The 22,801-nt window shown below is 53.8% G+C and overlaps 1 protein-coding gene and 1 long non-coding RNA gene across 4 annotated transcripts; one reads left to right on the top strand and one right to left on the bottom strand.

Moving 5' to 3' along the window:
• Positions 1–13: 13 nt before the first annotated feature.
• On the bottom strand, positions 14–21,005 carry MFSD4A (major facilitator superfamily domain containing 4A). The gene is made up of 10 exons (XM_027816457.2): positions 20,662–21,005; positions 14,205–14,403; positions 13,830–14,069; positions 7,779–7,947; positions 5,921–6,036; positions 4,783–4,956; positions 2,839–2,986; positions 2,117–2,187; positions 1,801–1,921; positions 14–1,132 (listed from the first exon to the last, which is right to left on the bottom strand). The coding sequence occupies exons 1-10, from the start codon at positions 20,889–20,891 to the stop codon at positions 1,068–1,070; spliced, it is 1,533 nt and encodes a 510-aa protein (XP_027672258.2). The 5' UTR covers positions 20,892–21,005; the 3' UTR covers positions 14–1,067.
• Positions 1,132–4,201, top strand: LOC129737453 (uncharacterized). Of its 3 annotated transcripts, none has more exons than XR_008735331.1 (4): positions 1,132–1,334; positions 2,048–2,297; positions 2,405–2,719; positions 2,852–4,201. It is a non-coding gene; the product is annotated as an uncharacterized LOC129737453 (long non-coding RNA). The 3 variants fall into 3 exon arrangements; XR_008735330.1 differs by having other exon boundaries at positions 2,048–2,719; positions 2,852–3,593; positions 3,690–4,201; XR_008735329.1 differs by having other exon boundaries at positions 2,048–2,719.
• Positions 21,006–22,801: the final 1,796 nt, after the last annotated feature.

Below are 22,801 nucleotides of genomic sequence, written 5' to 3'. Positions count from 1 at the left end.
GTCGTGCCGAGAATCTAGCAACCAATCACCTTTAATTAAACACTGCTTTATATACACACGTACATATGTACATCCACATACAGCAGTTAAAGCAAAAAGTACATGTCCAATCAGTCACTGAAGAAATAGATGTATATAGCTTTACACTCTTCTAAAGCCAGTCCTTTCTTCATAGCTTGTAATAGGGCATGCGTGGGTTATGAGAGTACCTTAGGGAAGGCACCTGTTTATTAATAAAGTATTGCACAGATTAAAGCAGCTGGAGGCTGGCTCCCAAATACCTCTGGTTCAGCTTCAACTGGAAGCTAGAAATAAAACCACCCTAAAAGACACTGCAACTGTAGCAGCTAAACCGGTGACTGAAAGCAAAACAAACCGTCACAACTCATTCTTGACTCAAAAACAAACAAACAAAAAAGCTAATGATTTTAATAATCAAGAGGCCCTAGCATGCGGAATAAGACACTGGCTGTGTGAACGTCTGATACTGTGTCATATACAAGAATCAACTGTGCAAATATAGATAGGTCCTGCTACCACTGTGCACTCGGTGGGTTCTACTAATCGTGTATTTTTTTCCCCTTTGGAAGTATACGTGGAGGTGACATCTACTCATGGCAGTGTTGCACAAAAATGAATTCAAATCCTGTATTGTGCTGTAAATTGTAGGGGCTTCTGTACGTTACAGGCCAAACGAAAAAAAACCATTCAGTTCAACAATTGCGTTCCATATGTAAGACTGAGAGAACCTCTTCCTTCCCACCTTCCATCCTGGACCGGTAAGAAAGTTCCTTTGCAGGAGTAACTGTTCTCCCACCATCCCTGCCATACACCGTACCCTTTCGGACACGGGCAACAGTCATCTTTTTGGTACGTGTGCCACGGGCAACTTGTGCTTAGCTTGATGCAGTGTTTTAGGATGTTGTCTTGATTCTGACTTACCCAATCTAATGTGCTTTTGATTGCAGAAAACTTGCATGATTCAGTCATTAATTGTGAAATCATCCTTAACAGTAATGCTTTAATTGTGTGTTGTTTTATTGCTTGTCTAGGGCTTGGCCACTTCTTTAGCGCTGATACTGTCCGGTGTCATCCGTTACTGCTGGTTTGTCGGGCGAGGCATCATCCGGATCTGCAAAATTGATGTTAGATACTTCAGATGAAATTCTGCTGAGCTTTAAGGGAATGTGCATGAGCTCTCCCAGACGTGACTGTTGCTGTTCCGTCACCCACCACACCAGCTGGGTTATTTCGCTGGGCGTGGAGGAAGAGCTGCTATTCCCAGTAACCTGGACAAGTTTTTTACCTGTCACACAGTGCTCCTTTCGTAGAAGGTGCTTGTAAAACCAAATAGCCTATACGGACTGAGGTGGTAGATAAGATAAATCCTTTATCAGCAAGGCTTTTGTCTGCCTTTGGATGGCATGGCAGACCTGCTCATTCCTTGGATTTTAGCCAGGGAACAGGGAAGCCTGTGCAGTCGGTGCTGGGAGGACATAGCCCTGCAGCAGCACGCTGCTGCTTTCACAGCTCGCCTCGAATGTGGGCTGCAGTTTCCCTGTGATCCACAGACCATTCCTACTTTTTTCCCTTGCTTCTCCAACAGAAAAGAAAGCAAACCCTGAGCTGTGGCTGCCAAAGCTTTGTGGGTAAGTCAAAGCAGGAAGAGGGGACAGGAAGCAGCAGTAAAATAAACATTTCCTTGCATTTTGCTGAAGTCCTGCACCCTGGTTAGGTTTTGATGCATATGCCACTCTTCCTCTCATTATAAAGCGGGGCTGAGTGACGGTGCTTTCTTACCTGATGAGGGCTTGGGGTACATCCTGTGGAAAAACAAGAGGAAAGCGTAGAAGATAAAGGCCAAGCCTCCAAAGATCATCCCGCAGACCAGGAAACTGTAGCTGCCCTGATCGTGTATAATCTGCAGTTGGAAGAGGGGGGGAAAGGGAGCAGACGTGTCATCATAGCACTAAAATACCTAATTAACATTCAGTAAGAGCTTCACTGTTTGATAGCTCAAGGGTAATGCAGTGCTTCTTCCCAGCAGCTGTCCAAACCCAGGACTAAGGTTTCTACTGAGAAGTTCCAGGTTTTGGCATGCCTTGTCCGCACTCACCGATCCCACCAGCAGCTGTAGCACCATCTCACCAATTCCAGCTCCAGTCACTAACACGGTTGTGGCACAGCCTGCAAAGAAATAGTGCAAGTGATGTGGCACGGAACAGGTGAACCAGCCAGCAGGATCAGCCTGGAGCTCTTTTATGGATCTCTCCATACAAGATTTACAAATACTTAATGTATGTTCCCATCTAGTGTTGAGAACATCTCTTCTAACCTGCGATAGTGCAGAAAGGTTTAAGTTTAAGTCAAAAAGCCCTCTCCTGTCACTTTTCTCTGTTGGCAGAGGTGACGTTGCTTCTTGCTGGAAAGATTTTCATTCTTCAGTATCACTGCCCCAGAGACGGAGGTTAGCAGAGACTTCCTCCAAGAGCTGGCCAAACTCTGGGCTTTTCAGTTCCCTGATAATCTGGATGATGTTTTCAAAACTGGCTCTCTGTGAGCCTCTAAAGCAGACGTTTCTGTCAGTGCCCGAGAGCCCTAAAGGTGCAGGAAGCTAAGAACCAGTCTGGATCCCTGCCTGGAGAAATTTTTAGTACACCAAAGCTGGGATTTGTGCTGGTTTTCTGACCATAAGCTTGAATAAACATGGTATTCAAAGGTAGGTCTTTCTTCCCAGGCATCCCTGAAGAGGGAGGGAGGCGCTAGGTGTGACTGTATGCCAGCTCTAGTCTTGGAACACCCACCTGCTTCCAAAGGTTTGCCCAAATCCCTGCTCACCTTTGTACTGCAGGATGTCCTCGGTGTAGGCCAGCATGCTGGGGAACGTGCTGCTGAGGAACAGCCCCAGAGACGCTGTCCCCACAAACAAGAAGACGACGCTGTAGGAGAAAATCAGGAGCAGGAGGAAAGTTATCAGGACTCCAACCTGTGAACGACACACACAGAGTCAGTAGAAGGGTATAACGCCAAGCTGCGACAGGCTCTAGATTGTATTTTATCCTTTTTTTGCAGTAAATGGTCTGGAAAAGAAAATAAGTTATACTGGAAGAAAGACCACAATCTCTGAAAAGCTGAAGCAGCTAGCCAAATAAAATCCGTCTGCCCTGACAGTGAAGAATTTGGTACTTTTTAGAACAGGACTCGGTAACATAACTTGGTACTTAAGTCTCACGGTCATTAGGTAGAGACTTAAGATTATATCTGAAAAAAGTACTTTCTTCCTCTGCAGCTTTCATGCAAGAGTACTGCTACTTCCACAACATGTTCATGTCCCAGTCACTGCTCAGCCTTATCCAGCAGGCTCTGCCGTGCTGCAGTGAGTAAGCGACAGCAAATCCCCCCGGTGCCCCAGGCTCGCCAGGGCACCACGGCAGCGGAGGCAGCTCTGCAATACCGACCCCAGGTATTTTGTCTTAGTTGTTCAGGCCCTGATTGTGAGCATGTGCATGTACGCAAGAGCCATTTGGATTCTAAAGCAGCTGAATTCAAACGGCAGCTTGCTGCAACGACGCCAGGAGCCGGTGTATCTTGCCGTAAGTAGCAGCACCAACTAGCAAGCGTTTCAGAGAGCGTTCTGTGTCGGTCAAGTGAATTTTTATTCTCATGGTGCTACCCCCTTTGCATTTAAGGGGAAGCGAGAAGGTTTCCATGCAAGGCTGGAGGCTGTTCCTGCTTCTCTCCAAATATTAGCAGCAGCTAAAGCAAAACTCCTGTCCTCGGGTTTGTTAATGGTGCAGTTAGGACCAGGGATGAAGTCAGCAGCGTGCATCAAGGAGATGCATGGGCCTGTCCGTACGATCGATCTGCTGACGCTGAGCTTTCCTTGCTCCCCTGTCAGCAGTCGCTCTGTGCCGAAGGAAGAGATTGCACTCATTTTAAAAAAACAGTCGTGTTTTGTTCGGCTGTATCTTTTGGCATTCAAAGCTGGGTTCGTAAAGTGACCAGCAAGAAGGTTTGGAGCCGTCTGCCTCACCTGCTCTGGCCCGCAATGGACATGGGCTGAAATCCTCAAACCCATCCCAGTGGGAACCATCACTCCTGTTCTTTCACCACCCTGCTACCTATTCTTGGCCTCGCAATATTAACTGTGAAACTTGGTACCAAAATAACTTCTGGTTTAAATAAATGGTAAATCAACTGCCTTCTCGCTCATTTCTTTTCTTTTTGGTTTTTGTATGGTTTCCTTTTTTTGTAAGGACTGTGAATGGGAACAACTCCCTTCCTGTTGTCTGCCACATCCTTACATGCATCTTTCTTACATATCCTAAAAGGATTCCCTCCCCTTTCTTCACACGAATGTGTTTTATCAATTTAAGCAACCTCAGATCACATCAGTTTCTTTGACAGCTGCTACAGTCAAAGCAGAGAATTTACAGCACTACCTGCCTTCCCTTTCCGTGGCTAACACAGGCATTAATTTCCCTGTAGAGGCCGGAGAAGACAGCGTGCAAAGTAAATAAAGTTGGCAGACACTTGACTAGGCACTTTCACAAATGTAGCATTAGGTAACTGAGGAGCAAGCTCAGAAAAGCAGTGCAACCAGGTTGTAAGTCTTAGCAAGCTCCTGCATCGGAGCCAGCTGCAAACATGCAGCAACAGAGGTGCAGAGGTCTGCCCCAGGTCTGGCATGAGAGCAGCTGCAGCTCTGCACACCAGAGCTGGACAGCATCTTGGAGGCAAGCAGAAAGAAAAAAAGACCACGGAGTAAAACCCCAGCCTTACCACATTGATGAAGACCATAGTTGCCGGCTTCATTCGGTAGGACACGGGGATGGAGATGAGCCTGCCCAGTGTGATGAATCCCCAGAAGAGGCTGGGCAGGTAACCGGCCACTTTATGTACTACGGAGAGAGGCTCTTCCACGGCGTAGCTGTAAATGAAGCCCGAGTACTCTCCCTGCAGGGAAGACAAAACAGCACGTCACACCGACGGGATTGCCTGCAGGCTTTGCAGCTTCAGCCTGACCCTCAGTTATTCACAATATCGCAACAGTGCCGGAGAGCCCACCTATGGATTTGCTACCATGTCTCAATGAACCTCGTTCCCAAGGGTTGGCAGCTGGAGACAGGCTTCCACCAGAAGTAGATACACAGGACTTAAGCTCTCCTCACAGGGCAAGACTTCACAGCGTTGCTGGGTAAAACACGTGCTAAGCGCTTATCTGCAGAGATGCTCTCTTCCCTAGGGACTGTCTTATCCTTTTGGAATTGCATCCTCTCAAAACCTATCATCACATTAAGAACTTGGAGCTGATCATCCTTGAAGACGGAGGCCCTGGAAAGTTCCCATAGCTGACAGCTGCTCTGTGTAACCCCACTCGCCTCTCGGGACCCTATTGAATGCCCTAGCAAGACCCAGCAGTATTTTACCATGAGGGGACCGAGATAAAACTGTTGAAAGAAAAAGAACAGCAAGGTGCCAGCCAGGAGCGAGCCTTCCTCGCCCGGACAGAAGTGCTACCCACGGCGAAGCCCGTGTGACCGGCGGCTTCATCAAAGAGCCATGGTTTCTTATGAAATAAAATGAAGCTGTTCTTGGCTGAAGCGAGAAGAGACCTACAAGTAGACAATGTCACAACTCCAGCTGTACGCTGGCTAGGTGAGCAGCGATCTAGCTGCAACAACACGGAGCCTAGGAGAAGCCAGGGAACCCTCCCAAGAAGCAGGGCACACGCCAGCCTGACCACGCTTAGCTGTGAAGGAGCCACCTCGGGAAGCATCCTGCTGCACCGGCAGAGCCTCAGGACCAGCCCACTGCACGCAGAGGACACGGGCTGGGGTTTGGGCTGCTACAAGTGATTTGGAAGGAAGAAAGCTGTATAGCTTTGCTCAGACAAGATCCCTCTATCAGCTGAACTCACCACAATCCCATCAGTCATGAAGAGAACAAGAGCCCCAGTGATGTGGACTGCGAAGTAGGTGTAAGAAGCCCCTCTGAAGTTTTTGCTTTGGCAGCAGCTAAATAAGTCATCATGACCTGGTGAAAAACAATGCAAAGCAAACTTAGCTGGAACGTCCCCCTGGGGCTGGGTGGTTGCCAGCCCGCAATGGGGATTTGTTTTGCGCTCAGCTGCACGACAGAGATTCATAGAGGACCGTGAACAACGTGGAGCACTGCTAACCTCTGCTGGCACAGCCTCTCTCTTTACCTACCTCTAAACTTTCAGAAGGAAGATGGATATGCTTATGGGCTGCTGTCCACAGACTGGGATCCTAGCTGTCCAGGATACTTGTTACTTCTCCTACTGTAGCTGCTTGTGCTCCTCTTCCCATTTAGGAGCTCCAATTGCTGGCCCTGCTCTTACAGTCAACAGAAACAAGCCCATTCAACCATAGCACTGGTGCTCGGAGCCCCTCATCCTTGGTACCACCACACAGGAGAGTCCTGCCCAGGATAGCTCACATTCCTCGGATAAACGATAGTTAACCAAATAAGCCAGCTTTGGGAAAGAGAGTGATAACCACACAGCTAGCATTGCCTCCTCTGAACAGAGCGTTGGGAGCAACAGCCTGCCAAAGCTGGGGGTCAGGACCCCAGGAATTCCCTACTCTCCCATCCTCCTGCTTATATCCCACCACTCTGGGATGTACAAAGGGCTGGTGGCAGCACCTGGAGTCCTGTGCAGGTGAGACAGTTGCTCCTGCCTGGCAAAGATGAGATTCTCACTACTTCTATGGGGAAGAAGGGATTTTGCCAGCACAGACGTGCCTGCCGAAGATCACAGCAGTCAGCGTACAGCCTTCCTGATTCTCTATAAAGGATTAATCTCAACTGCGTTTAAGAGGAAGATGGAGAGCTGAAGAACATGAAGCTGCAGTGGGGTTGTATGAAAACGGGCAGCTGGGTTGAGGAAAGAAACCACCAGCACCTCAGCTAAGGGAAATGCTATCAGATGAGCACAACCTTATCAGACACTAGAGAACCCACTCCGTTAGGGACACCTATGATCCTTCCCTACAGCATCCTCCCCACATCCCAACTGCCTCCACCTTCAAGTAGTCCCTAAAATTTCTTTTATCGTTCAGGTAAAGCCATCTCTCCTGTAATAACACTACACACTCCTCTGATAACCCTAAAATACAATGACTTCCAAGATTCACTATTTAGCTGAAGAATTTGCTTTTTGATACGTCTCTCTTGGGTAGCAAAGAACAATGTTACTATTGTCCCCAAAACAGGGTGTAGTCACAAGTCCAAGAGCAAACTATTGCTGGTGTTTAACTTTTCCCTGCAAACAAGGGCACTGTCCTCATTCCTTTCAGATTTATTAGAAAAAAGAAAAAAAAAAAGGCAGCATTCCGCAGCACGACGACCACTTTTAAACTGAACAGTCAGCAGAGCCAGCTCAAAACCTGACTGAAAACCAGAAGGAAACTAAGGGGCACAACTTCCACGTGTGCTTAAATGACTCGGGAGCCCAGGTTTAGTTTTAGGACAGCCTGGAGAAAAGCAGCCCTGAGTGCCACCAGCAGGCTGCTAATCTCTGCTCAGGGATTACGGTCCCATCTAATTGGAGGGCAATTGGGCACCAAATTGTCTGTTTGGATTGTTTGGGTATTTCTGGATTACGTTCACGTGTGCCTCTTGGCAAGCTTCCTCCTTAGGCAATAGCGATGGATCTCGCTTGGTAAACTCAGCTCAGAAATAAAGCTCGGCTTTTTCTCCCCCTGCTCACCCCCCATTCCTCCAAGCCCGTGAGAGAGATGCCACCAGCTCACCTCCTGCTGCCTGGGGTCTCTGCACAGCAGCGCAGAGATCGTCCTTCTCCACGGGCCGCGTCTCCATTGCCAGCTCGTCAGCTGACAGCAGCGGGTGGCTGCTGCTGTTGAAGCACGGCACCATCCGCTCCTTGTAGAGCAAGAAAAACACCGCGATGGGCACCGGCAGCTGGGGAGGAACAGAGAAGGGCAGGTAAGCGTGACAAGCCTGGCACAACATACAGTCCAGCTCCCCAGTCACAACAGCCTTTTAGGAAGCTGCGCTCAGCATCTGCAATGGATGTGCCTGCACTGACCTCAAAGAGCAAGGACAGGTGCTGGCAGTGGGGTAAGGAGCCACTGCAGGAGGGATGGAGGCTTGTTAGGAGAGCTAGTGGGGAGGGGAAAAAAAAATAAATCAAGTTGAGAGCAAAGACCGCCGATCCGGAGTGCAGCTGGAGCATCCTGCCAGTCTCTGTGGGATGCCAGGTGGCCTGGGGACCATCACCTGGGGTGGGGGACAGGGACACTGGAACAGACGGCACCTAAATGCAAACCTCACAAAGCACCATACCAGCCCTTCAAAACCATAACTTTCTGGTTTCCAAGCATTTGGCCGCTTCTGTCTGAAGAGTAGAATAATAAAGCCTGCGGAGAGCAGGACGGTTTTAAAGGGAGAGCTTCTGTGGCCAAAATGCTGTGTGGGGGAAAGGCAAGCTGCTCCCAGACCAGCTTTGCCCATCTCCAGCCATTAGCAGAGGTTGCTCAGCATCTCGTAAGAGATGAGATGCTTCCCAGGCCAACTGCTACAGCCCAGCGACTTCAAAGAGCCCTTTGGTGCAGCCCCCACGGCGGCTACCAGGGGCTGCAGAGCAGCCTCCAGCTGTCAGTGCCTTGGAGAACCCCGTAGGTCCTCAGGCTCCCAGCACACACAGTCCCACCAGCACCGTTCCCCGCAGTCTGGGCTTTCTGCCTGCTGCTAATGCACACAGGGACCGTGGGCTCGTACCTGCCCACCGGATCCATCACGTGGCAGCCGCAGCATCAGGCCCCCTGGCACCGCGCTGCCACATGCCTGGGGACGAGCCCACTCCCCGCGCACACCCACGCTGCCGTGGTGCCTCCAAGCCCGGAGGGACTTGCTCTTTTTTGGGGAAAGAAAACAGAGGGAAGCAAATGAAGCTGGGTTTGCTCCTCGCCAGCCCTCCCTTCACCTCCCGCCGCAAGCAAGTGGTGTTTATTCTGCAGCAAACTGGGGGAGAAAGCCAGGAAATCCTAAGTGACAGCTCACTCTCCAGCCGCTGAGCGCTTGTTTTCTACATGTCTGTGAGCAAGTGCGAGCTCTAGTTCCCAATTTCCTGCCTTTTGTTGGCTCATGGCATGATTTAAATGTATGGAGAATTCCCCCCCCCCCCACCCCTGCTTCTCTTGCCTGAATTCATTTATGAGGACTTCATTGTTCTGGGAACAATGGGAATAGGAACAGTTAGTTCGGTCCCATGGAAGAAAAACGCATTTGCTTGATAGTTCTAATCCTTCCGGAGGTCAGGACCAGATTTTATTCTTCCAAATTGCAGATTTTGCAAAAAAAAGTCCCCAAAACCCAACAACAAACTGACGCAGAGGGACCGGCCGTACAGATAAACGTCTCTGGGCAATTCCAGTCTTAAGCAGCACTCGGTGCCTACGCAGCAAAGGGCCCCAGCTCCCGACTCCCGATTCCCAGTCAAACCACAGGCATACCCCTGCTCCCCAGATCCTCATCACTAAAGCAAGCAGGTCGCTTTGGCTTTATCCAGGCTGTACCGGCTTGAAGCTGGCAGCGCCTCAGGGGCACGAGTGCTCTGACCCCATCAGCTGCTCACCAGCCTTGGCTGTTTCTGGTAGGAAATGCCCAAAAGCTGGAGACTCACCCATGCCCAAGAGCAGCCCTCGCCCACAGGTTGCCACCATGCCAAAGCGAGCTCAGGGACGTGGGGAAGAGCAAAGGATCAAGCTCAAGAGAAAGCAGGTTCCCAGGACTCCATCCTGAGCCAGCCTCGTGTCCTGCACAGCAGCTGGCAAACCACCTGGGGGACGGTCACCTGTGGCCACCTGGCCCGCAGGAGGGGTGGCTGTAAATCTGGGGTGGGTGCAGGGGACGGAGCATCCACACAAGCAGATCAGTTATTACGTGGGTAGATGGAGAGGAGCAAACAGAGCCGAACACCAGAGCCCTGCCAGGGCATGTTTCACCAAGCAAAGGGACAAACCCATCCCAGAGGAGCAGCCTACCCCAACCACGGGACAAGGACAGCTCGAGGACTGTCCCTTCCACTTATTTCCTCATCAGCCAGAAAAAGCTACAAAAATTACTTTCAAGTATATGCAACTCCACTTACTAAAAAAAAAATAAATAAAAAAATTGCTAATTAATGTAAGTTAGCATTTACTACTTTCTGTGAAACCTGATCAAAAGTATGTTTTATAACATACCTTCAATGACTCACATAAGCAAAGGTGCACTTTGAACAGCTACAAAATAACTGGAAAAATGTCCCTTCCACTGCCCACGTGAGCACGGCTGGTGCCACGAGGTGCCAGGCAGGCGCTGAGCCCCTCTTCCTATCCACAGCCCCTACGTGTCCCAGCTGGAGAGGTCGGGTGGTGATGATGAGCCACGTGCCAAGACCCAGGGCCACCGTGCTTGTGGCAGAATCCTGCTGCTCGGCTCCCGGCACAGCCTCAGTGTTCTGGGGGCTGACGCCTCGGCTGCCCGGGCTGCTTGGCACGAGGCACAGAGCTGCCAGAGCCTTCCCGGAGCCGTCAGAGCTCCCCACCCTGGGGGAGCCCCCAGAACCAGAGCTGAGCAGCAGCCACAGCCCCTACACAAGGACCCGGGTGCTCACACACTGCCCTGCCCGGCCGAACTGACCCTGCCCCGCACCGTCCTGCCCGCGCCAAGCTGGAGGGGATCTGGATGGATCCCCACCTCCGAGCAGCCCTCCCTCTTGAGGGGGCAGAGATTTTGGTGTGATAACCATTTGCTCACGGGCTTTCTTACCAGGGCAACTCGGCTTTGCCTTTTGCGGGGGAAGGCTTTTCTTTTTGCAAGGGGGAAAGGGGCATCCGAGCATCCCCTGGGAGCCTGTGCAGGCAGCAAGAGCCTCCCCGCCTGGCCCCAGCGCTCCAGCTCTGCCCTTCTAATTGCCAGGGATGCTCCCCTTCCCCTGGCAGCTTTTAACCGTTATTATAAACTTAACGAGTTGCTGCATCACGCAGTTAAGTGTGGGTATAATCCAGGCTCCTTCCCTCCAGTTTCTATTTCGGTCTCTCCCCCCAGGAGCAGGGGACTGTTCCCTGCTATTGTATCCCAGCTACTTTTAAGCAACCTAAGCACAATGGAGCGTCCCGCACTTCCCCTGGGAAACCACCTTCCGGATAAACACATCTCTCTCAGAGGAACATTTTCCTGATTTCCAGCCCCTTGGAACAGGCTGCATGATGAAATTTCCGCTCTGTGGGAAACCAAATTTTAAAATATGTTTTTGTTCCAAATCTGGATGAAAAGCCAAAAATTTTCTCTTAGAATGAAAAATTTTGGCCGGGAGTCATCCAAGCACTTCATTTTGATAATGTTGAACCACTTAATCTTACTAAAGCAAAAAACATTCTGCTTCAATAACATTGAAACAACTATGTTTCTGTCAGCTTTACACATTGCATTTATGCCAAAGTTAAATTGAGACATCTCCACTTTAAACAAAGCAAGAAATTGAAATGAATCATTTCAGCTTGTGTCTTGTCAGAATACACACAGCTCTGCGAAAACCGGGATGGAAATGTGTCTTTGACCATTTTATAACAAAGCTGCTGGTCCTGGTTTCCACTTCTACAGCTTACTCGTTTCATCCACTTCCCTGGGGTTTTAAATATCAATTATCATCATCTATTCTCTGACATTTACACCTTGAAGAAAGGAGTTTGGGAGCTTTTTTTTTTTTTTTCGTTGAGCTGAGCTACTCTCAGTATCTCCAGACAGTGGGTTGAGTTATTTAATTTAAACAAGGAATCAAGTCAGCTCCCTCAGCAAGGCTTTGGGAAAGAGCAACCGCTCGGCTTTGGCAGGGGGACACGCTCCAAGAGCTGCCCCCTCCTCTCATGCTCATTACCTAACCCTCATCCCAAGCACCCAGCACCCCGGCACTCCCTGCCATATTCCTGCTGATCCCACGCAGCATGCACACACACGTGGCGAGCCACCCACATGTGCAAGCAGCACTGGAGCATGCAGTGATGCACGAGCCCAGCTCACGACCTGCTACGTATCAGCTGCTGGGACTCAGCCGAGGGTCCCATCCTGCTCCCAAAATGTCCGTGGGACACCGCTAGGCACAGAGAGGGGTCTGGCAGCCACCCTCCCATCAGTGTTCCAGATTTCAGGCACACGGTTGTATTCAAAGCAGATATGAGACGCCGCCTTCAAAACTCAATTAGTTTGCTCAGGATTGACTGGTAAAATAGGTAACGCTCGGGTGTAATTAAAAGCACATTTCCCATGGCATACGCAGAGGTAATTAAAGCTGCTTCTCCTCCTAGGCAGGGAACGTTCTTTTTGGTACTTCTGCAAAGAAACTCATTACAGCTCCTGCCCAGCTATTTCAGCTGCCCCTTCTCCTCGCCCCAGCGAGGTCCGAGGAGAGCCCCTGGATGAGGGGCACGGGGGGATGTTTCAGTTACTCGGCACACGGGAAGGCCAAAAGCAGAGAGAAACCTGTTCCCTTTGCCTAGGGCAGCCGGCGCGGTGGAAGACCAAGGGCTGCTCGCTGGCCTGGGACAGGGAGCACCGGCACATCCTCATGTTCGGGCAGAGGGGCAATGGCTCAACCTGCCCAGGGAAGGGCAGCAGGTACGGGGGCTGCAGGGCAGGGAGAGCTCCTGGCAGCATCACCCTTCACCCCTACCGCAGGAGGTCTCCTGGCGAGTGAAACGGGCACCAGCTCGCCAGCCCCTGCCCTGGCACGCGTCTTACAAACGGACACAGAGCCCCGTATGGCAAGGGCTGACAGGCTGGGCTTGGCTCTGCTCACAGCAGGGACCCCGGACCCCTGCCAGCAAGAGTTCCCACGCACAAAGCGCAGCCAGGCGCTCTACAGGTGCTGAGCAGAGCCTCAGCATCAACCCCAGCAGGAACAGCACCGCTCGCCAGGGCAGCCGCTCGCTGCCGCAACACGCTCTGCTCTTATCGCTCCGGATCTACACGGACAATTACACACACGCTCGCAGGGCTCCTGCCACTGGGAAGGGACAGCAGCAGCTTAGCCAGCTCTGCTGCAGGGGGACCAGGATGGGCACGATGATGGCACTGCCCAGGGAGGCTGCGCAGGGGAACAGCTGGACTTATCCACGCTGGGATTCGGGTTTTAACTGGGGGGGAAGGAACAGGGCTACATTTCCAAGAAAGCCCACAGCCTGCAGACAAGGGTGGCTTGCTGGAGATCAGCTCTGGGACTCAGCAGGGCAGAGAAAGAGGACGGGCACTAAACCCCAGCTCTCTCCCTCAACAGAAGGGCCACAGGGCTTTTACACCTGCTGCAAATCACCAGGGAAACATGACAAAGAGGAGACACACCCCGAACAAGCTTCCAGCCACAGTAACTCAGTTCACCGACGGGCACTTTCCTACGAGAATCACTGCAACTCGCCCTCCCGCACCGATCACAGAGGAACACCCTGTGGCTCTGAGTGCAGTTAGCTGGTGTAACTCCTGCCCAGGGGGTGCTGGAGATACAACCTGCTTCCAGAGAGATCAGACAAATCCCTGCAGGATGGTACATTGACCCTGTCACATCTGGCAGTGCAGGGACCACTGGCTCAGCTTTACAGGGTCCTGCCCTCCTTCCCCAGGCACCTGCTGGAAACGGGGCACTTGGCAAAGAATGAACCTTCCCCGTGGAGCAGCACAACCATCCTCATGCCTCCTTCCATCGCTGGGACCACCTAACAGGCACCAACGCCCCCCAGCCACCTGCAAAACCGAGAAGCAGGGATGTCCCCGGCAACCACGTGGGCCACGCCGGCTGCAGCACTTACATTGATGAGGGCCATGATCCAGAAGGCGTAGGAGACGCGTGTGACCACCATGCCTTTCATCGGCAAGTCATAATGGGACAGGTTGCCTGGATGGTGCGGGACCAGGGACTTGCGGATGTGAGGGAGGTTGCTGGAGGCATTGGCCGTGGTGTTTGAGAGGATGCAGTTGGTGTCCGAGAGGAAGGGGTCAGCTATCAGCGGGCTCAGCAGTGCTCCAAAGCCCACAAAGAAATGAAGAGCCTACAGGAGATGAGACATGCAAGCAGAGCAGAGGAGGTTACTGCTCTTCTCCCCAGGGAGGGTGGCTCAGCCCCTCTCTCCTCTTCCTCAGAGGAGGAAGCACAGCCAGAGGGGGGAGGTGGGCTCCATGCTCACCTGCAGGAAGATGGCCGAGTCCTTCTGGTAGATCTTCACCAGCTGCATGTTGGAGATTGTGTCGATGCAACCCATGGCCAGTCCTGCCACAGCCATGACCACAGCCAGGACCACCACATTGTGGCACAGGGGGATGATGGCAAAGACCAAGGAGATCGCCAGCGACGAGGCGAAGAGTGCAAACAAGGACTGAGACAACCTGAGACAGGGAAAGAGGAAAGACAGGATGGAATTACTACCACAAGAGCAGTATCCACACTGCAGCCCCGTCTCCTGTTCTCAGCCCCGGGTCAGTCGGTGGTGTAGGCACTAGCAGGAGATGCACCCACCGGCTGTAGCTCCAGCACATGCTCTTCTGACAAGACAAGGGGGATGCTACACACCCTGCACCCCCACGTCTCCACAGCCGTACAGCCCAGGGCACCGCCATCTCCTGTGTGGAGGGCGATGCCTCAGGGAGGCAGATCTTCCTTCCACCCAACTTTTGGGGAGAAGAGTAACCATCCCTTCAAACCAGCACCCTGCACGTTCCAAGGCAGAATAAAGCCCAGCAACCTTCCCTTGTTCATTGGGCAGACCTGGGGAACGGAAAGGGACACAGGTCCACACTGGCAAGGCCACATCACGACTTCCGAGCAGCTCCAGGGCATTTCTCACGCAGGGCTGGATCACACAAGCAGGCTGAGCAGGCACGAGAGCTGCTGCGCAATCCCAGCTCCCAGCAGGGACAGAGCTGCTGGCATCCACACCACCGTGTCATCCCGGACCTGCCTGCACGAGCCGTCCTGCCTCACAGGGAGCACTCCTGGCTCCCTCTCCATGCCCTGTGCTGCCTCTGTTCTGGCACCATCATCCCTTTCCCCAGCACACCAGGGTGGGATGCAGCACCGCTGCTGTTCTCCATGCGGCCAGCCGCTCTCCAACCCACATGGTCCATCGGAGAAGCCCAAGGGATGCGTGTGGTGGAGGTAAAGCTGGTGCAGCACATCTCGAGCCTGGCAGCAGCCCGGCTGAGCTCTCGGTGTGAGCCAGGCACTAGCCAGCTTGCTGGAGAACGGCGCCCAGGCTGGCACCGCGCTGTGCCGGGGCTGCCAAGCCCAAAGGCAGGAAGGAAGGAAGGAAACAGGGACCAGACAGCGAAGCACTGAAACTAGCAGAAAGACTATAAAGCAAGCCACAGCAGAGACTAAGTAGCACAGGCACGCTCCCCCCCACACCGGGGTTCCCAAACTGCAGTCGCAGCCCATTGCAGTGGCCAGCAGCTTGCTGTAATGAGTTGCTAATTAGCAATTGGGGTCTGCTGCTGGGTGATGTGGGGCAGCATCACCTGTCCATAGCGAAGGACTGGCAATGCACAGGTACATCCCCAGCACAGGCACATAACCAGCAAGCAAACCACCGACAGCTCTCTGCTTTGTGCTCTGCCCAGAGGCAGGAGAAGGCTCTGAGGTGGCACAGGCTGGCGGTGGAGCAGAGAGCGTCCGCAGCTGCTGGGCACCGTGCTGCCAGCCTTCCTGCCCTGCCTGCTCATCCAGAACGGCCTTGGGCATGTCACTGTGTTTCTGTGTGGCCCTCATTCATCTGCGAGCCCAGAGTGATTTGGCCCTCTGCATCCTGCTTGGTGCTTACACCGCACTTCAACAGCACCAGGGAGAAAAACGGGCCAAGGGCACGGCTCCTTTATTCTGCTGCCCGGTGGCACAAACCTGGCTGGACCAGAGCCTCGGTGTGCTCGCACCTCCCAGCCCAGCCTCGCTCACCCAGCAGCCAGACCATGTGGGAGAAGCCCGTGTTTTGCAAAGCCGTAACGACTGATCTGCTTCTGACAGCAAAACAGGGAGCCAGCGTGGGATTTCTGGGGGAGGGAGGGAGCAAAGCGAGATGTGCGCCGTCACGGCAGGAAAAACAACTAGCAAACGAGAGAGAAGCAGCTTCGAGCCTGGAGAGACAAGGCAGCACTCTCCAGGGTACAGCAGGAGCCCAGCAGGAGGAGAGGCAGAGGCACCAGCAGCTGGTGAATCCGAGGCCGGGAGCGACAGGGAAACACAACAAGACATCCCAGAACCGCCTCTTCTCTTCTGCAGCCCCAGCAAAACAACCACCTGTGCTCGGCTAGGGAGCATGTTCATTACTAGAGTTAAACATTAATTGCAGGTGATGTTACGTTCTAAAAAGGAGCACCTCACTTTTCCCCAATGAGCAAAAATTCCTGCTTCCAGGCACAACGTGTTAATAACACAATCACATCCCCCGCCAACACCAGCAGCCCACAGCCCAGGGTGACATGCAACACTGCTGCCCCCTCCTCTGGCTCTGGCGTTAGCGGGGGGCAAGAAATTGCTGGTTTCCAATGCCAGATCCCCAAGATCCAGCCAAAGGACACTGCTCAGCACCCAGGGAGGCACTGAACAACGACCTGAGGGATTTCTTCAGAAACAAACCTCTTTGAAAGCATCCTTAAATGAGGTACCCCATTAGTTCCAGGGGACTTCTTGACGATGTAAAACCAATGCACCCCTCCAAAGGGCTTCAAAAGCAACCCTGATGTTCTGCCACCGTCCGGTTTCTGACATCGCTGCCCTCCCCATCATGAACTGGTCCCCGTGTCCCCCGCTGAGCAGACGCACAGCACAGCTCTGTGCCAGCTGCAGCTAGGTCCAGGGCAGGCTCTGCTCCAGTAGCGTAGGAAACAAGTCTGGGAATGTCATGGATGCCGTCTTAGGACCAGCCAGAGCACGGCCGGGCTCCAACACAAGGCTTGAGGGAAGGTCTGCAGCTCCCCCAGAAGGTTTAGGCTGATCTCCCCTAGAGCATTAGGATGGTTAACGCTGCCCTGTAGTCACAGCCAGCAAAGCTGCCCCTCTCCTTCCCACCAACACATATAAACCCCCACCTCGACGTTCCTGTTGCAGCAGGCACTCTTCAACTATGTTTTTCCCCACCCCAGGGAGCATTTTCTAAGTCACTCACATCAAGAAGAAAAATGACAATCAGGCTAATTCAGACTTGCAAACCTGATAATTAAAACCCAAAGCCCTAAGGGGATGAGGTGAGGACACGGAGGAAGGAGGCGGCATGGATTATCCCACAGCTGCCTTCAGGTACCCTTGTCTCCTCCTGGCCAGGCTTGGGGAGCATCGCCTCCCCGGAGGTGCTCCTGCTCTAGCCACCGTGCTCTCTGCTCTCTCGGCAACAAAAAGCTTCTTTCCTTTGTGGTGAAAAGTGTCCTGCATGCACCAGCCACGTGTTTGAACAGAAACCTTCACAAGATGGGGATCTGAAGGGCCGGGAGAGAACAGGGTCATCCACCCTCAGCCGATGTGCTGCGATGTGCGCAGGTGCCCAGGGATAAAGACGAAAGAAAGATAAAAGGGTCCCATCTCATCAGCCCTCCAGGTCCCGGTGGGGGTCACTCCTTTGAGCAGAGCTTGCTCAGGGCTCCAACACAGCAACAGACCTACCAGCCCCCTCCTCCGCTCACACTGGCAGGACTAGCTCAGGGCTGACCCCAACGCTGGGAGCGAAAGCAAAAAATACAGGACACAAAAATGCGGTTTCTGAATTTTAAAAAAGGAAAAAGAAAAAAAAAAAGGCAACCTGGGGCATGGGTGCTCAGTTACTCTGGTGTTTCTGTCACAAACGTGTGTAGCACAGCAGCACAGAGGGAGCGTGGCTTTAACTTCAAGCTTAAAATCCAACAAAATGGGAAAAGGGAAGCAAGAGAGGGAGCGGCAGGGGATACGGGTGCGCAGAGCTCACCCCTGGAGTTTGCAGTGCCAGGCATCCAGGGGTGGATTTCAGAGCTTGTAATCCCAACCCAGCAAACCCCAAGCACGAGCGACCACAGCGCAGCAGCCTGTCGTGAACTTGAGCGTGAGCTTAAACAAGGCGCCGTGCAGCTCCGTGGGAGCCGCTTGTCCCCTGGCTCCAGCTCAGCACCTCCCGACAAGCCCAGGAAAGGACCACGCAGCAAACGTGGGTCTCCAGCGCAGAGCACTGCGGGCAACTATTGCATTTCTACATTACTTGCAACAACAAACTTTCTCCTCCCTTGCAATCTCACACGAGAGGGAATTCTGGAGCTCGTTCTGGCTCACACCGAGTTACGCAAGGGAGAGATGCCACCATTATGCTCTGTCCTCCCCGTGCTCCAGGACTCCAGCTGGGCTGACAGAGCAGAGACTATGACCCAGCATTCAACAACTCTGGTGAGAGGAACCAAACCATTATTTAGGTGTCACCACCCACTTCTGCTGCAGAATCCAGTAACAGCAGTGCTTTCCCTTGCGAGCCCATCACTCAGAGCAGACAGCTCAGACTAATACATATTTTAATCAGAAGCAAGCAACAAATTCTATGTTCCTCAGGCATTAGAAACGAAACGCAGCTCGCAGCCAAATCTTGGCTTGGCTGGCTTGCAGGAAGGCGACGCTTTGGGTTCCCCTACCAGCAGCTATCCATCTCCTAACTGGAAAAGATGACCTGTCCAGTGCTCCTCCCTGCCCAGCACTGGGGCCAGCATAATTTGATTTATAAATCCACAGCACGGCCCAGAAGCAGAAATCCTTGGCAGAACAGCTCAATCTGTCCGCCCCTGAAGAGTCTGAACAGTTAATATCCTCATCCAAAGCCACACGTTTTTACACCACACTGCTCCGAGTAACCCCCCACAATGCTCACAAGCTACAACTATCCGAAACATGCCCCCCTGCCTGGCAGGGCTGCTGCTCCTCAGTGGGGCTCGCAGGCGCTTTGCAAAAGCCCACTGCTCCGAGAGCCCACGATCACAAACCCATCCTGGTCCGTAACCACAGAGAGCAACAAACACGCTCCTTTCCCCAACGCGCTGCAGACGCCAAAGTTGGGGAGTCTCTGAGCACAAACCCCCAAACAAGTCTGTGTAACCCACTGGCCCAGGGCAGGAGCTTTGGGTAGGAAGCTGACAGCAGGAAACAATTCTGCATTTTCCTTCACTGCTCCTTCAAACATATGTGAAGCAGACCAGGGGCTGGCAAAGGCGCTGCTGCTGACCCAGCAGCCGCGGATCCGTGTCAGACCCAGAGTAAGATTCCCATGTGCCAGCCCCATTCCCGTGCATCCCACCTCTCCCGTGCCAGCCCCATTCCCGTGCATCCCACCTCTCCCGTGCCAGCCCCATTCCCGTGCATCCCACCTCTCCCGTGCCAGCCCCATTCCCGTGCATCCCACCTCTCCCATGCCAGCCCCATTCCTGTGCATCCCACCTCTCCCATGTGCCAGCCCCATTCCCGTGCATCCCACCTCTCCTGTGCCAGCCCCATTCCCGTGCATCCCACCTCTCCTGTGCCAGCCCCATTCCCGTGCATCCCACCTCTCCCATCACAGCCCGACAGACGGCAGCTCCTGCTGCTCCATGGAGCCTTCAGGCTCTGTCCGGACAGGGGGTCAGGACAGTTCAATGTACCAGGATGGCAATTAAACAGGTGCTCTAATGCCATCTTTGTTAGCCAACACTCTCTACAATTCACAAGACAAAGAGTTAAACAAACCATTTTAAAAAGGGCATTTGGAAGCAGTGAAGGATTCATGCAAAATTCTCTAATATGCATGTTAAAGGTATACATGACGTGTATGTCTGAGCCACACGTGGAACTGACACGTTACATCACTGCCTGAAGAATTAGTGACAATGTAAATAATCAGCTGATTCTTAGCAGAGCATGGCTGCCATCGAGCCTCAGATCAAACGCCTGTTTGGCAATCCTCAGGGTTGAGCCATTGTGTATTACTTATTTGAAACACATCCAGGACAGGAGGCTCAGCGCAAATCCCCATGGGGCTGTACCCAGCTTTCTGGCTGCCCCGTGAAGTGCGTGGCACGGCCGCCCCCCTCGCCCCTCACAGCGGCACGGCCACGAGGACCGCTCGCATCTCGCCTCGTGTTTGCCCAAACTCCCAGGGAGCACGGCAGTGCTGTGAGTTCTGACACCCAGGTTATTCAAACAGGCTTCCAATAATATTTTTGTGATGAACAATCGGGTGAAGGAAAATACCCTCCAGAAGTTCTGGCTGTAGCTTCATGCTAAGCCTCCCTCGGTCCTGAGCTCCGGGAGAAGCAGCAGCATCTCTCCAAGGGTACGAAGCCGTGCAGAAGGGAGCAGCAGCCCGCAGAGCCCCGCACCTCCTGGGAAGCCCCCCCTCTCCGAGCCGCTTGGGCAGGGGGGCTGCGGACCCCCTAGGACACGCGTGGAGCGCTCCCCTCGGGGAGGGTCTTCCCACGGGGACCACAGCATCCCACGGGGACCACAGCATCCCAGCTCAGCCATGCAAACCCGGCAGGAGAACGCGGCGCGGGGGGGGGGGGGGGAGGCTGGCGTCGCCCACCCCCACCCAGGGAGGTAAAGCGCGGGGGCGGGGGGGGGTTGCGGAGCGCTAAGCCCACCCGCGGGAGGTGCGCTGAGTTTGCCAGGCGCCTTACGTCCTCTTGAAGACCCCTCCGAGGCAGCTGCCGAGCAGGAGGCAGAACTGCTGGGAGAAGAAGACCCAGGTGATCTGGGAGAGGGAGCTCTGGGTCTGGCAGCGCAGGTCCAGCAGCGTGGGCCCCAGGAAGGCGATGCAGAGGCCGAAGCTGAAGAAGACGCTCCAGTAGGTGAGGGTGGGCTGCAGGTTCCTCCGGAACCGCGCCGACACCCGCTCGTCCCACCACATCCTGGGCGGCGCGGGGCGGCCCCGGCGATGCGGCTCCCCCCGCCGCCCGCTGCCCCGCTGCCGGCCGCGCCGCCGCCCCGCTCCGCTCCGCCCGCGCAGGATGTGGCTCCCGGGCCCGCGGCACCGCGCCGGGCGCTGGCTCCGCCTCCGGGGCCGGGGGCCGCCGCCGCCTCCCGGGGCCGGGGCTGCGGGGCCGGGGCGGAGCCCCCCGCATCGCCCCGCTCCGCCCGAGCCCGCCGCGCTCCGGCGCATCCCGCGGGGGCCCGGCCGAGAGCCCCGCCGCCCTCCCCGGCACCCCGCGGCGTTCGCATCGCCTTGCCAGAAGCGGGGCAGCCCCCCGCCGCGACCCCACCTCGCGGTGCTGAACCAGGGCCACCACAGCAAACGCCATGCGACAGACAGCAGGGCCAAGCAAGGGAGCCCAGAAATCCCCTTCCCAAAGGGAGCCCAGAAATCCCCTTCCCAAAGGGAGCCCAGAAATCCCCTTCCCAAAGGGAGCCCAGAATCCCCTTTTTCTGCTGCGGACCATCCCTGTGCTCTCCGGTAAATAGGTGTGACCGTTCCAGACAAATGCAATTAAAGTTGCCCCCTCTCTGGATGAGGAGCACAAGACGGCTCGGGGAGGGCATGTTTTAAAGTCGGAGTGGTTGATGCTTACGCAAAAGGTCTCCTCTAGAGGATGGATTTATAAATATTTCACCTACTTTAGCTAGGAAAGACAATTTTTAGAACACTCTTTCCAGGCAAAGCAGAATCGATGGAGCTCAGCCGTGGCAGGGGGCTGGCCCCGGGCCCACGCACCAGGTCCCTTCCCGTGCCAGCAGACCCCGCACAGGTACTCACGCGTCCTGTGACCCGTCCTTCAGGAATGCTGCTCCGGGGCTGTAGGCACCCATTTCCACCTGGACATGGCTTAATGTTTAGCTAATCCAAATTACATCTGAGTCCTTGTCCTTCCCTGTCTGTGGCATCTACTGGAGTCTTCCCACAGTAAGGAGAACAGGATCTTGGCCTCTTCCACCACCAAGTAAAGCAGCTGTGGGCAACAGCCCCAGGCAGGTGGGCAAAATAAACTCCCGATTGCCCTGAAGGAAAACTCTGGGGCGGTCAGGGACCTGCACCTGGAACCATTAAGCAACTGAAGAAACAGCTCAGCCGCCTGGGGGGACAGGGCAATGTTGTTATCCTGGTTTACTGATGGGGAAACTGAGGGCCAGAAAGGAATGAAGCACTTTGCTTATGGACATGGAGTGAGTCAACAGCACGGCCGGAAATTGGATTTTATCATTACATGATAGACTGTCTTCCTTAATAGCCAGAGGGGGAGGGGGAGGCTGATGCGGAGGCCTGGGTGCCTCGGGCTCTCCCTGCCAGGCAATCACTAGCTTTGAGATGTCATGCCACTGCAGGTGACCCCAGCGTCTCCATCCCCAGCCTTAAGCGGCGACAAAACAACAGGAGGGAGGAAGGATTGTGACAGAAAAGGCCTTTCCATCAAAATGCATCTCCTGAGCCTCTTCATCGATCCATCTTCTTGCGCATGGAGCTGGAGTTACCTGATGAAACAGCAGATCCTTATCTTCCACGCACCAGGAGCCATGCCCCAGGAAAAGGGCTTACAGGGCTCTACCGGTGGTTGCCCTCGACCACATTCTTGATCTCAGTTTTGATTGTAGTTCTCCCTTTACCAGACAGGGAGCCAGGAGACCTGTGTGCTCTACTAGCTCCCATTACTGCATCACCATCACTTGACAGCATCAGCCCTCTGGGCCCTGGCTTCCCCCAACTATAAAAAGGCTGAGCAATGCTTTCCCCATCTTTGCAGGTTTGCTGCATCCACCCCCAGATGAGAAAGCAGCATCCGGGCACCAGAGGTTACAGATGTTAGTGCTAACTCCTACCCAGCTACA

Source organism: Falco cherrug, chromosome 16 (assembly GCF_023634085.1).
Source record: "Falco cherrug isolate bFalChe1 chromosome 16, bFalChe1.pri, whole genome shotgun sequence".
NCBI classification, from domain to species: Eukaryota; Metazoa; Chordata; class Aves; order Falconiformes; family Falconidae; genus Falco; species Falco cherrug.
Note: the sequence above shows the minus strand (reverse complement) of the source record. Positions and strands in the feature narration are given on the sequence as shown.

Coding starts and splice junctions, on each gene's coding strand:
- MFSD4A (XM_027816457.2), bottom strand. CDS start 20,891: ATGTGGTGGGACGAGCGGGTGTCGGCGCGGTTCCGGAGGAACCTGCAG. Junction 14,070..14,204: donor ACTCGGCCATCTTCCTGCAG/GTGAGCATGGAG, acceptor CATCTCCTGTAG/GCTCTTCATTTCTTTGTGGG. Junction 1,922..2,116: donor TACAGCTGCTGGTGGGATCG/GTGAGTGCGGAC, acceptor TTCCAACTGCAG/ATTATACACGATCAGGGCAG.